Raw genomic sequence first — 14,987 nt, forward strand, 5'->3', positions numbered from 1 at the left:
CATTTATGCATCATAATGGAGTGAATTCTTCTTAATAACGCAGCAGCTGCAGTTAGGCCGTCATCAACTTTGCTTGAACCCGAGCCAGAATTGCAACAATGCCTTCTTTAGTATGCAGTTTGTCATGAATCAAATTGTGTGAGGCAATGAAGAGGTAGAGAGAGGGCACAGGTCTGGAGGAATGATGCTCAAAGGATTAGAGACAATCCCCCCCCCCCCCCTTTCCTCTGGCCTCCTTGCACAGACACGATGATGTCATCAAGGGATCTCCCTCCTGAAAAACTAGGAGAGAAGAAACAGGGCCACGCATGGGGAAGATTTTGAGACAGGAGGGGGGGGGAGACTTGGGAATTAGCAGCAGTAAGAGAGGGGAGTGGAAAAGTTGGACACCCACTCTCGCCGTGACTTTTCCTCCTCTTCCCTTTCTCTGTGGAAGAAGCCTCAAGACAAAAAAAAAAAGACGTCACGAAAAGGATCAAAACCTGGAGTACTTTGGATTTACATCTGAACTTTATCTGCAAATGTTTGCGGTTATTGTCGGATTCATGTAATTCCAAGTTGGTGGATTTAATCCAAAATTCAAGGTATGTATTTCATATGCATGACGCGGTGCGTAAAATCGGGGCAACAATGGAGTTCTTGGGGATTTATTTATTATTTATTTATTGAGCATCAAGTCCTTGAGCAAGTTTCCAACAAAAGTGCAACTGAGCAAGTACAAAGCAACAGCGGGGAGAGAAAAAAAAAAAACACAGCAACTTGGCTTTGTCATTTCATGACTGACTCAGCTGTGCAACTAATATTGTCCATTTAGAGCAACATAATGGTGTGACCTGCTCAGGTACAACTTTTGGAAATTTGACACAATTTGGCAAGCGTTCCAACACCCTATTCCCGTCCGCGTCGTTTGTCGAGCTGCTGCATAAACTGATGTGGGTGGATGCTTTTCTTGAAATCCAAATTCGATGTAGCCAAGATGCATGTGGCTGTTGCTGACTCAGGCTTGCAAACCAGGTCATGCAAGCATGGAAAAATGAGACACTCACACTGTGGCATCCGTAGATCCCATTGAACAATGGTGTCATGTCAGGAAGCAAATGACTTGCTAAAAGTGAGCGGTGATACGAAAGCCACATCTGTTTTCTGAATTTCTCAACCCCCGTCCATGTTTGCTGGCTTTTTGCATCAATGCCTGAGCAACCCCCCCCCCTTCACTTGAACTTGCCCAAGGTGTTGAGTTTTCAGCATTCGCACGAGCTCCCACTAAACGAAAAAAAAAGTTCCTGTGTGGCTCAGTATCCGCAGGGATTGTCGAACCAACGTTATCAGACATGAGAACATTTGGCGTTATTAATCTAAAGTTACATGTTACTCACTGTTGGCCATCCGTGCGGTGGTAAGCTTTGGGCGATTGTGGAAACCGTTTCACAAGCTTCTATGCGGGGCTTTCAGCAAAGTCTATTACCCTGTTGACTTTTTGTTTATTCGGGTCAGTAGTGAATACATCATCAGAAATTGGTCTTGAAACACTCGGCGAGTCTGACCCAGCCATGCATATTATGGGCTTTGGGCCAAGCAGCTTATGTCATGGGAGTATTTTTCTCTAACATAGTCAGCGGACATATTGAAAGTGACCGTGCCTTTTGGTAACCTGAGACAATACGGAGTAGACTCCCTCTGAGGTTTGCCTGCGATTAACTGTCCTGCCTCCCCCCCCCTCTCTCTCTTCCTCTGCAACTGTGCCGGCCTGTTTCTCATTACTGAATATTCAAGCTCTTGGACACTGGCCAGAAAACTTGCCTCAGCCTATCCTGAGCACAGCACTTTAGGAGATTGCCTCAGCTAGTTTGTAAGTTTCTGTTGCTCCAGGTTTTTGCTTATGAGGAGGCTCTATCATTACTTGCCGGTATCTTTGCATTTGTTTATTCTAATTCCAGTGCAGTAGAGAAGGAAGTGTGCAACTTGTGGTGCGTCAGGTCCACACCTGTTAACATTAAGCCTTGCATTTTTTTGTCAGACCCTCAAACGAATACTTAAAACGAACGCCGCGGGAACCCGCAAAGAACTGTGATCCATCTTAAAAGAGCCGACAACCGAGCAGGAAGTTTCTTTGCAAAATGTGTTGACCTGTTCTACTATTACCTGACTCACATATGTTGTATTCGTTCCTAATGTTCGTAAGCTGATTATTTTAAATGCCTTTAAACAATTTTTTGTTATTGATGTGTTGCAATGTTTTAATTATGTTTAATGAGTTATTTGGTGTACTTCGTGTTCTTCCTTGAGTGTTACGAATGGATTTTTTTAAACACTAAACAGGCTGTCACTCCTGTTGTAAACAAAGAAAATGATTAATTCTGTGTCTAAAATTTACAAAGGACTCAGCACACTTACTTCACCATTTATGGTGGTCTTAATTATTAGAGAACTGTAAACAGACAGTTCGTATTATTTCTAAAAAAATATATGTCAATAATAGGCGTCAGTTTTGGGCATTTTCTTTTTTAACCCTCCCTGTATTGGATTTTCCCACAGTGGCTTAAACATTTGGTTGCTTTCTTAATGCGCTTAGGGACAGTGTGGCAGCAAAGTCCAGTGACCCAACTTAATCCCTTCTGGCCAGCTTTGTGGCCCTGAAACTGTGGCTACAACAGTTCAAGAAAAATAGGATGTCATTTGCAACCCATATCAGCAAGCTTACAACAATTACTTGGATTATGGCCAGAAAATGATTGCAACGAGCCGTTTCGTATGCCTCAGTCTCAGTTCTCTGGAACATGATGCATTATGTATTGTGTGAAACTTATTATTATGATTAGGCGCTAACTGGCTGCCTATAATGGCTACAGGTTTGGAGTACTCAAACAGCCATCTGAGGCTTTGATTAACCTTCTGCCAATCCAGCCGCAGGGGGAAATGTGGTTTCGTGGTGTTTTGCCTCACTTTTATTTTACAATAAAATTGTTTTGCACGAGCAAGAATTGTGCCGTGGGAGGACTGTGGAAATAAAGTACAGTGACCAAATATTTCATTGAGCTTTAAAAATGGAAAGTGTTGTTTTTTTAACACATCTGATCAAACCAAAGAGTCCTTAATCCTGTTCCCAGAGGGCCGAGTTCCTGCTTGTTTTCCATCTCTCCCTGCTGCAACACACCTGATTCAAATGATCAGATAATCAACAAAGTCTGCAATAGCTAGAACCACTCCCATTCCCATCTATAGACTATTAAGAGGAGGGGTCTTCAATCCTGTTCCTTGAGGGCCGGTGTCCTGCCTGTTTCCCATCTCTCCCTGCTGCAACACTCCTGATTCAAATGATCAGATAATCAGCAAGGTTTGCAGAAGCTAGATACACTCATATTCCCATCAATATACAATTAAGAGCCGGGGTCTTCAATCCTGTTCCCCGGCATTCAAATGTGAATGTGTATAAATCAGAATGCACCATCACTCAATCTATTCGTCAACATTGAAGCAAACTATTTGTGCAAAAGCAAGCCGATTGATTCCACCTCAAATATTATTGAATTGTTTCTATATCACGCTTGCTATGCAAACTGAATTGAAATGATGGTTGGACTGATTAAATTCTACACTGGTGCTGCAACACATTGTCAGCAGCCACAAGATGCATAGCACTACGCGGGCAGGTCATGCTTAAATGGAATTCGCGTTGCACCCTCGGGGGCCCACAGAGGTGGAGGTCATCGCTCCTGGAAGACAGGACAGGTGTGTCGACGGGAGCCGGTGTGCTCACCCGCCTGCCTTGAGGGCTCCGCTGTACCTGTAACCACCGCGGTGCTGTGAGCCTCTCACATGCTGAGGGCAGCTGGGGCGGGGGGTGGGGTCAGTCAGTGATGTGTTAATGCGAGTCAGCTTGGATGGATGGTGTGTTTATGGGAGTGCATTGTCATGTTTATCTGCAAGGAAAGGTAAGGGGAGTGCGGACGCTGCATATAAATGTTTTTGGCACAAATAGCCGGATTGAATCTGGCCTGTGATGTTGGGTCACCCGCAAGCATCTGTTTCAACAATTTCATGCCTCGACCAGATGAGATTTTTGTTTTTATTTATTTATTTTTTGGGTGATTTGACTACGTCTGTGTGACTGAGATAATTGCGCTTACTTTATAATAGCCAGTTTCAATTTCTTTCGCAAGCATGTTGTGACTCAACAGATGCACGCTTATACTTGCATGCATGTGTTTTTATGTGGCTTGGGCCCAGTGAAAGGCCAAGCAGATGGGTGGGATAATGATGATAATCAGACTTGCTAGACTTATACTCCTTAATGAGCGACATTATGGCTAATTCATATGCCTCAAACAAAGCCGGCATCATCGTACATCATTAACACATTGACTGTGACTGGCTCATAAATAAACATCTATTTGAAACTGACGGCATGCAGCATAATTTTTTTGCGGCTGTAAACATCCAAAAGGATGCGAATACAGATTACTGGGAGGATTTTGACTTTTTCTTGTGTCCATTCATCCATCAGGTGGTTGCTTGAGGTGAGGCGAGGTGGGTGAAACCATGTGGCTTCTTTGCTCCTGCCTGACTCTGCTGGCCATCTGCCTCGGATCATCTGAAACACTTCCATCAGAGCAAGGTGAGCCTCCTGATTGTACTAATTGCAGCATTGCTTCTTAAAATGATACTGCATGAAGTCCTTGATTGAATTGAAAATCAAATCGAACCCCAAGGAGCTATAGAACCTTGCTCGAGGTCACCCTGACACTGCTCAAGATGTCAACTGAGACATCAAGCACGATTTTTCCATGACCGACAGCAGTAAACATCGTAACAGTTCGAAATTATTGCATCTTGGGTAAACCTCATTAAAAGACAAACTCATAACGTTTGAAACCAAAGCAAAGCTTCAACAACTGGTTAATCTTCATAATCCCAGAGCGGACTTGACTCAATGCTTCCTGTTATATGGAGCATAATTACGGATTACTTTGTTTCAGCAGCTGACTCTTAGTGGCAGGGTGGTCAGTCTGTGGGTGAAATATGCGGTTGCATTTCCCTCCGGGAGTCCTCAGTCGTTCCCGCAGTGCAATGAATGTCAATGAAAGTGCAGAATATAATCTCTTTGTACTACTCGATGTATCTATTTAGTTCTAAACAGTCATGGTCCGGCTTTGTACTCTGGGGGGTGGGGGGGGGGGCAAACTGGTGATATCACTTGGGTGCAGTGTCAGTCCCTTGCAGCTCACGGAGCTTCCTTAAGAAGCTTTGAGAAGCCCCTCTCGGGAGACCCTCATCATTGTCTAGTCAGACGAGACTGCGCCAGCTTGCAACTCCCTTGAGTCTTTTGCCGCAGTGCTTTGAGAGAACGTCATGTGCAGATGTAACATTTTGCTACACAAGAAAACATCATCCAAAGTGTTCATGTGACTCATCCAAATCTCAATTTACTGGTAATTTGCTGACATTGCATCTGGGGAGCAGGTTTAATTAAAACTGGTATGGAGGAATCGTGCTGCAGAACCGCGGTGTATCAGCCTAAGAGACCGGTCCTCACGGGCAAATCAAATTGCTTCACTCAGGTGATGTTTTTTTTGGGGGTTTTTTTTGTGCACCACAAGCCTCACTGCAGTCGGGAAGTTATGATTTATGCTGGAATTATGCCTTTTGTCAGTGTTTAAGATGCGACGCATTGTTTTCTGCTGCTGTGTGTGCCAAGCATTGCATTACCAATACAGATATAAAACAAAAGTCTTAGTCATGATCTTCACAAAATGCTGCCTTGTACTCCCCGAGGTGCTTTTGGGGGCCTTTATTGTCATTTACTTGAATAGCCAAGACTTTCTGAGTTGTGAAAAGTGAAAAGCTGCTTATTTTCACTCAGGATATTTGAAGAATGTTTCATTTCCGTGCATGAGAGGGTGACGGTTTGCCTTGGCAGCATTTTTCGGATCATTATCAGTCTTGCTATCAGTTTTTCCCATTTTTGCCTGAATATGAGCTCAGGACACTTCCACCATTCATTCTTGTACTTGAACCAGCTTCTCCATAATCTTTTCTACCTATCATTTTGGTGTACGGTAATGATGGTTTTAGTCGTCCATAGAATAGAAATTTCACCAATTTCAATCTGGCGTTCCCATTCTTGAGTGTGACCACTGACCAGCACTTTGAGGTAAAACGTCCGTATTTTAGTCATGAAGACACTTCTTGATTGCAGATGTCGTCGTTCTAAATCTTGACCTAGGTGTGATTGGTTGATACCTCCGCAAAGCTCCTGACCTTTTGAGTATCGCTGAGCCCATCAGAAATAACTTTTTTTCTGCCAAATGCTTCCTTCTAACACGTATTTTCTTTTCTGGTTCAATCGTGTTGGGGCTCCTTCAGCACAAGCTCACAAAAAGATCTACCGATCTGATCTGCTGGTCAGTCAACTTTGCAAAAATAGCAAGTCCTCATCTTTTGTGATCATGGAGTTGTCTACCTCAAGCATGCACATTTTTAAATATGCCCTTAGCTGTGCAAACTACACCCCCAATATCTGTCCGAAAATGTAAGTTTTGGAACAACTGTAAAAGTCTAAGAGTAGCCTTAATTTTTCTATCTGCTTGTGGCAGGGGTCACTACAACCTGTGAGAATCCCTTAGATAATACAGTTTGTAAGTAGGCATTCATTCGGGAGATGAGGTCAGAAGTGTGCTCACGCCGTGTTTTTTCATCAGGGAAAATACTGAGTAATTGAATGTGCGTTGCAACGTGACATTCACACATAATTGGACTGGGTTGCTGATCAGCAAAAAAAAAGAGGATTTCGCTCTCAGAGCCTTCCGGTACCCCGGGGGCATTAAAGTCATCCGAGGCATGAGGAGGGTGATGCGTGATGTCGTTGATTGAATACAATGATTCAACATTAGGTTCAAAAAGGGGGAGAAAATGAAAGATGAATAAGGTAATACAAAAGGTGCAGGCTCTAAGACGGGAATATTTCACAGGGAGTCTTTTTGCACTTCTGCTTCTGGGCAAATGAGAATGAGTGAACATTCCTGGTTGTTTTCCAGAGATAAAATTGCATTACAGAGGAGTGGAGAGACATAAAACAGCCCTTTTGGACGACTAAGATACCCCCGTTTGGGCCACAGGCCTAATTTTATTATACGATTTTTATTAGGTCAGAGAAACATTAGCCTTGAGAGCTTTGGTATTTGACATGTTCTGCTTATAGTCTGGATTTCTATGTATATGCGATTGGATATGGGGGTTGCAATTGGGAAAATTGTCTGGGTAGTTTGAGCAAATTAATAAAAACGTTGTTAGTGCATACTATGTCATGAAGGAAATTCTTAAATATAACGACACCATGGGTTTTCAACCCTGTTCCCTCTTCTATTTTTTATCAATTTACTGATCATCTACCCTCCACCTCGTCGACTCTTCAGCTGTTATTCAGCCTTTTGTGTGTTCCCCCCCCCCCCCGCCTTGCTCGCCTCCAGTCATGATCTCTCTAAAGCCGACAAGGCTTTTATCTTGACTCTGTGATGGAGAGGGGCTGCTGATAAAAAAACAAAAGAATAAAAAAAACAAAAAACGATCTGCTGCAAAGAACTTTTGATTTCTTGACAACAAGATGCCAGAGCTACGGAATGAAGATCTAGACTCAGTGTTTACGTGCGTTGCGTCTCTCTTTTTTGTTTTTTTTTGTTTTTGACAAGCAGTGTTTGAAAGGCTGCAGAGATTTCAGTTGGTGCTGACGTTGCACAAGCCAATATCAGTGGAGGACCAAGTTAAAAAAAAAAAAATTGTGTTTTGATTCTCCTTTCCCACCCTCTGCTCAGCAATCCATCCTCATGTGACAGGTGTTATCCGCACCTTGATTTGCGCATGTCAACAACAACAACAACAACATGCAACGCATACAAACGGGTCGCAATGCGCTCTACTTTTTTTTTTTGACTCATTGTCTTATGGCTTGGCACCGAATCGAGCAGATGCTGCAGGGCGTCAAGATGAATAGGTGATGACTTATGATATTTTTTTTCTCAGCGGCGGGCTTTTGCGTAATTAAATTCCTTCATCTTAATTGCGCTATAATTTCTGGAGTCATTTTAGCCCCTGACACAACCGACATGAGGTGTGACATGCTTGAAATCAGCCCTGGCCTGCACTTGCTACTTTACGCAAACTCTCAATTACATCCAACTCCATTAAATAGGAGAAACAAGAACGCAAATGGGCGCGCATTTATTCACAGGGCCTAATAAAGCAAGTTATTTCTTCAGGCTCCACTCTGTCTTCTCGTGTTTATTAGTCCCTTAATAATAAGCCCCGGTCGAAGCCTTACATTTGATTTCGCGTCATAAAGAAAAACACATTTGGGAAAGAGAGAGTTTTATTTAGTTCAATTCCCCACTGGGCGCAAATTTGTTACCAGCTTTAACTACAGTGAGTTTGGAGCCTGGTATCATTTTTAATTTTGTTTTATTTTACTTTACAAAAGTTCTGCTTCGGAGCTACATTTCCCTATCAGAAGATTATTTAAGAATGACAAAAGAAAGGGTTTTTTTTTTTGTTTTTTTTTTTTTCAAAAATGAAAGTGGGGCTAGTACAATGCCTTGCTCACTCCTATGATCCTCGGCCCCAAAGAGATCAATTAACTGCATATCACAGTGACTCACAGGGTCCATGTCTCGATCTAATAGCCTCGTTTTTTCCCACGCATCTCACATAACCTCCCAACCCACCCCTTTTTTGAGTCTGTCAGCCTCAATTGTCAGTCACCAGTTTTCTTCTGTAACCTCCCCCCTTGACAAGGTGAGAACATGTCTGTCAAGCGCAGTGTGAGACAACCTGTCAGATGGAGCAGTGTTGCTCTCAGCTCGGCTTTGACCTCATTTCATCTTCGCTCGGTGTGTTTTACTCTCTTTTGGACTTCAATCATGTTTGTTCATCTCGGTTGTGCTGTACATCATCGTTAAGAACAAGGTGTATTACATGCCTTCTGTTCTCATGTTCACTGAAGATTTTATGCAGCAAATTGTTTTCCTTGCCTAACCGCCAGGCTCCGATTTGTCTCCCCAGATGTGCAGTGCCCAGCTTTACAAGTGGAAGAATGGAAGTTTCCACATTCAGATAGGGATAATATCACAGGTGAAGTAAACTCACTTTACGGTTTCTTTTTGAGGATGTTGACAAAAGGCCAATGTCATTTACAGGATTTAATTTGGTGAGGCGGTTCGCCCTTCTCAAGAATCAAGATGTCAAGAAGATCCGCAACCCTCGCGGGCCAGTCATCCTGCGCTTGGGGAAGACTCCTCTCATCCGTCGCACCGAGTAAGTTAACCGTAAATCTCAGTTGAGTGAGATTTTGATTTTTTTTTTTTTGGGCGGTTGTTTAGAAACTTCTCTCCAAATATCTAGTCTGTCTAGTGGCTATTTTGTATAATGCAGAGACTTGGAATACCATACCTTCAGAGGCCTGATTGCATTTCCAGATAGTCCACTTCCTCTCCCCCCACTGGGGACGCTGCTTTGTAAAAAGTGAAGAAAGAAAGAAAAAGAAACTGTGCAAAGTTGACGGATCGAATAACTTTTGCACGATTTTTGTTTTCACGGAATTGTTCGAATTGTAAAAACAAAGGTGCCTTGCTGACATGCCAGCCAAATATACAACTCGTCCTCAGACATTTCTCTCTCTCTCTTTCTGTCAACGATAAAGTATGTTTACTAAACTCGACTGCAGTAGTTTATCAGTCTGTCCGGTGGTGCTCGCTCTACTCAGTGGAAGGCCAAATCAAGCATTTCTTTTTGGCATTTTGTCCTTAAAGTGCCTCGCACACTGCATACTGTAATACGTTATGGGTAAAAGAGTTTATAGAACAGGCAGTGACAATTTATTGCTGCTGGATATAGATTGTGTCATGGTCGATCCATATTCTATCGTGCTGGAGCCTATTACAGTTGATTGAAAGCAAGAGTCAAACCGCCCCCCCCCCCCCATAATGGTCTTCATGCCATTATTTGTGTTTTACATGCTGTGTTTTGTCGAAGAATATAAAGACTGACCCACTTTGTGGCCTCGACCGACTGATTGGTTTGAAAGGCAATTAATCTCGACAATACTACACCCCAAACTCCCACATTCTAAAAATAAACAAAAGAAACCCTTTTCTGGGTACTTTGCAAAATTGTCTGAGTGGATGCAAGGAGCAGATGGATGATCAAAAGGATGTTGCGGCGACTTAACAGCACAGTTAAAGGTTCCAATTCCGGCAATAAGTGAACGCATTAAGAACAAACCCTGAGGCTTGTTTCGATGGCTTTCGCTCTTTGAGTGTGATTGCATGCTTTTATACTAATGTGCTAAATCTGACTCAGTGTGCTGCATAAAAAAAATAAATAAATAAATGGCGCGCTGTCACTCAAGTGGCTTTTTAATTTATCCGCAACGAGCCTGACTAAAGGCAGAGATGTGTGTACAGTGATTGGAGACTAATGGTTTGCTTTGTATTAGAGGCTAATCGACTCACAAATGAGTGACAGCCAAATGAAGCCACTTGTTTCTCGACGGTCTCATTTGTCCGTTGCCAGTGAAATGGGTAGCGCGCAGCAAAGCAGGATTTGATTGCTCTCGGCCTGTTTGCTTTTCATGTTGCCGGAGTGCATCCAAAGAAGGAAAAGCCTTTTTTTTTTTTTTTTTATATATATCATGGCTCACAGTCCAGATTGCAATGAAAGAATGTCACATGTAGTAGTCCTGCAATATACAGTCCAACGTATAATTCAGAACAGAAAAAAAGACCTTGAAGCGAAACATCCTAAGAAGTCGAAAACAAGATCAACTGCGTAGCATGATGATATTTGTTTATGCATTAAAATGTGTTATTGAGGCAGATTGCAGGATTAGTCCGAAGTAAGAAAACATTTTGGAGATGGAGACTGAAGTAAATGAAATATACATACGATGGCTAATTTTAATATAAAGTTTCACCAAGGACGAGATACACCATACTTAAATTAACTCAAATTTTTTCGGTGCTCCTATTCCAAATGTCAAGTCAAGCGAAATTCCTTATCGCTTTCCATTTTTGCCATGAATTTGCGACAAACGGTATGATGGTGTTTGTGAAGTTGCGGTGGTTCTTTAGCATTTTCGTCTTTCGCTTTCCCACCTAAACAAAAAGCGGTAGCATGTCTTACATCAGGGCTCCTCAATTCAGTTCCTCAGGTTGTGTGATGAGACCCAAATGATGGTCCTGGTTGCAATTAAATCTTTCAAAGACGAGGATTGTCACGCTAGTGGCTCCGAAAATAACCAAAAGAAGATATTGTTAATTGTACGTTCATTTTATAATGAGTTTGTCCTCATTAGGGTTACTGGTGAGTCAGATTCTGTCCGAGTTGACTTTGGATGAGAGGCAGGGTACCCTGGACTGATTGCCAACAAATCACAAGAGACAAATTCCCACCAATGGATAATTCAGAGTAGGGGTCTTCAATGTCGTTCCTCGAAGGCTGGCATCCTGCCTCTTTTCCATCTCTCCCTGCTGCAACACGCCCGATTCAAATGATCGGGATCATTTCTGCAGACCTTGCTGATTATCTGTTATCTGGTGAATCCCCGTTACTAATTTTCTTTCTGTAGAAACTAAGTAATCACTGCTTTCTGTAACAACAGCACCCAGCCACTCGGAACCAGAGTTTTCTCGAACTTCTTCCTGTATTCTTCCAAGATCCATTTTCTCTACTGCTCACCTTTACTCTCAACCTCCATTGTCTCTTCCTTTCAGTCATAAATCACTTTATGAGGTAGGAAACCAACTGCCAGCATCAGCCATTCAGTGTGTGTGTGTGCAAAGAAAGACGGGGATAAAGGAATATTTCAAAGTATTTGCCATCTCAGTGAGCATACATTTCACCGGGGTTGTTTGTGAACCCTTCATCCCTCAATACACCTTCATGCAGTGAATAATTGTCTGTGTGAATTTGTGTGTTTAGATGCCCTTGACCAAAATGGAGCGCTGCGGCTTGCTGGGCTGTATCTGCTATGAAAATTAGTGCCAAAGGGTTACTGACTTATTGTGTGCTTTGCATTATAATGCAGGTTCCATCTTCAATATGTGTGTGAGTGGGGGGGGGATGAAATAAACGGGAATAACAAAGCAACCATTGCATATCAAAAAGCTCACACAGAGATAGACCTTATCATTTTACCCTCGAGCACATCAGAGGACATTTGAATCCCCCAAAATCATTTCATTTGGCAAATGCTTTTTGCAGCGTGCAAAAATGCTTCGAAGCCTACTGTATGTTGATATTAAAGCAACACATTTAAAACATGACACAAGATACACTTAAATGTTTATACCAAGAGCTGTTTGTTGATGTATCAAGTTGCAGCGGTAATTATTACTTTTGAAAATATCATTTAAAACTTGTTTTTTTTTGTGGTTTCGGTCATTTATCCCCATGACCCTCTCCTGACTCGTGCTTCTTTGCGGCTTTAGTCAAATTGTCTGCGCAGCAAAAATGACAGGTTATCACCAAAGATGTCTTTTTTGGACCACCTGGACAATTGCAGACATTTCATTTTGGAAGATCTTTTTATACCATGTCTTCATAATATACTGTACCTGCTCATACGAACCAGCTGGATTTTGAAATATGTATCACGTTGTACAGTCAACATTCTCAGAACTAAAAGTCTTACATCATCAAAAACAATTGTCCCACATCTGAAATCGCATTGCGGAGTTTTGCTTTGTAAAGTGGCTTCTTCCCTGAATAGTAATTATACTCTTCTTAAAATGAACGTGTATGAATTTCACTCTCCAGGATGTAATTTGGGCTGCGAGGTTACGCTGTCATCAAGCATTATCAACTTTTTTGTGTTGTAGTGAGGTCTTTCCCGATGGCCTTCCTGCGGAGTTCACTCTGATATTCACCTTGACATTAAAGAAGGCTGCCCTGAGGGACACCACCTACCTCCTTCAGATATCTGATGAGCAGGGATACCCTCAGGTTTTTTTTTCCCCTTCTTCCAGTACAATCTTTGTAGTCACCGTCTTACATCAACGTTCCCTCGACAGCCCTACCTCCAGATTCTCCTGCTACTCCATCTCGCTTCCACTGTATATTTTCTCTTTTATCTAAGCATCCTTTTCTTTCATGACGAAGCTACCTTTGTTGGCTATTTTTTTTTTTTTTTTAGCATACCTAGTGACTTTTTAAAACCTTTACAATTCTTCACAGTTTCATTCCAGGCGCCACCCCATTGACTTCTTTATCACGTTAAAATATTCAACAGTATTCCATGTTACGGTATTCCCCTTCATTGTTAATCATGCATGTGTGTTGCATGATGAAGCACAGGAGTTCCTTGGAGTACCTATAATCACCAGCAGCCACATTTAAATACTCAATATGAATGATGAATGGAGGCCAGGTCCTCATTAGGAATGATTTATTGGCTCTACTGCTCGTGTGTGTAATTAATGTCTTCCTTTTTAAATCATCCCCGTGTGTGTGTTGTACACCTCCGTGAAGTGGCTGCCGCATGTACGCATTACTCTTTGTTGACACTGATTCCTGTCGGTTTCAGATTGAGTAGCCTCGAGTCGTTTGGTATATTCAGAATTGCGTGCTTTGGCGTCTGCACCGCCAATTTTCACGACATCTCTGCCCAAATGTAGCTCTCCGTAGACCTCAACGGTCAAGATGGCACCCTGTCATTGAGAGCCAGACGAGGAGACGTCACAGATGACCTGGTGAGCTGTGTTTTCGCTAACGAGGCTGTGGAATCTCTGCTGGATTTACGCTGGCACAAGGTGGCCCTCAGCGTGCAACAGGATTCTGCCTCCCTCCTCGTGGACTGCAATCCCATTGAGACGCAGGGCCTTGAGGCCCGAGGCAAACTGCCCACTGGTGGACATACACTGCTGGGCATTCGTGCTACGGACGCTGGGCCTGTACAGGTGCGGGTCTTAATCGAGTCTCTTAAAAGTGCAGTGTGTGACTGTAATGTTATAATTGGTTAATTCAAAGATTTTGATTGAGCTCAGTCTTTAAATGCTGATAGTTTAACACACTTCTGAAATGTCCGTCATAAAGATATATAGTGATCTTGAACTTTGAATGTTTTAGAGATTTTTTTGTTTGTTTTTTACGGACTGCTTTGGGTAATTTCTTCTCATACTGTCAAGTGCTATGTCCTGCTTATTCATGGACATAGAAAGCTATAGGTTAACAATTTAAACACCTTTTGAACTATCACACACTTTGCTTTTAATTAGATTTTGAAGTCTACCTTGCCATGAAGACAGATAAGACCTCCTTGCGAATGGACGTATATGATGTGAATTGGTTTGGTGATTCTTTGAGATAACACACCCTTCGTATACTCTTCCAGTAACATATTAGGCTATTTAAAGAGCCTCCATTGGTTGCATGATGAGTGAGGATAACATGTTTGGTCTGAAATCCCTTTGTCCTGCAGAATGTGTCTCTGGTATTTGAGTGTTTATTCTGGACCATATCCTCTGTTCCCGGGTGCCTTTTTTCGATGAGGCTATCGTGTTCAGTCATGATTACAAAGAAGCAGACTACCTAAGAGAACACGCCTGGCGTGAACCGGGCCTATTAACGTTGAATAGATCCACTAATCCCGGCATTTTATATTAGTTTAAAGATCAATTAACTTCATTAGTCTGAAAGCATGCGGGGTATTTGGCTAACACGGGAAATGGGTATTCATACACACACGCACAACAAAACCTCCTGACAAAGCGCTTTGCTTACACTTAATATAAATGAGAGCTTAATTGGCTCTCAACTTTGTTTACCGCCTCATTTACGCTTAGATTATTTATCCTCCTCCCACTTTTTCTCTCAGATGGACATTCAGCAGGTGGTGCTCTATTGTGATCCTTTCCTCGCCAGCCAGGAGACCTGCTGTGAAATACCGGGAGCTCGAGTAAGATTTGCAACCTTGCCTTTTTAGTGGGTTAAATATTATTCAC

General features: G+C 42.4%; 1 protein-coding gene across 1 annotated transcript in view; it reads left to right on the forward strand.

Moving 5' to 3' along the window:
* The first annotated feature begins 407 nt into the window (after positions 1-407).
* The window catches only part of col16a1 (collagen, type XVI, alpha 1), a 37,387-nt gene continuing 22,807 nt past the window's right edge, over positions 408-14,987 (forward strand). Inside the window, exons 1-7 of the mRNA XM_088318534.1 lie at positions 408-584; positions 4,505-4,615; positions 9,052-9,120; positions 9,186-9,303; positions 12,867-12,990; positions 13,662-13,943; positions 14,861-14,941. Coding sequence (XP_088174660.1) covers positions 4,540-4,615; positions 9,052-9,120; positions 9,186-9,303; positions 12,867-12,990; positions 13,662-13,943; positions 14,861-14,941 — 750 coding nt within the window. The 5' untranslated portion in view covers positions 408-584; positions 4,505-4,539. The remainder of the gene's footprint in view (positions 585-4,504; positions 4,616-9,051; positions 9,121-9,185; positions 9,304-12,866; positions 12,991-13,661; positions 13,944-14,860; positions 14,942-14,987) is intronic.

This window comes from Idiotropiscis lumnitzeri, chromosome 16 (assembly GCF_059441095.1).
Source record: "Idiotropiscis lumnitzeri isolate Australia: NSW breed Sydney's pygmy pipehorse chromosome 16, RoL_Ilum_1.0, whole genome shotgun sequence".
NCBI lineage: Eukaryota > Metazoa > Chordata > Actinopteri > Syngnathiformes > Syngnathidae > Idiotropiscis > Idiotropiscis lumnitzeri.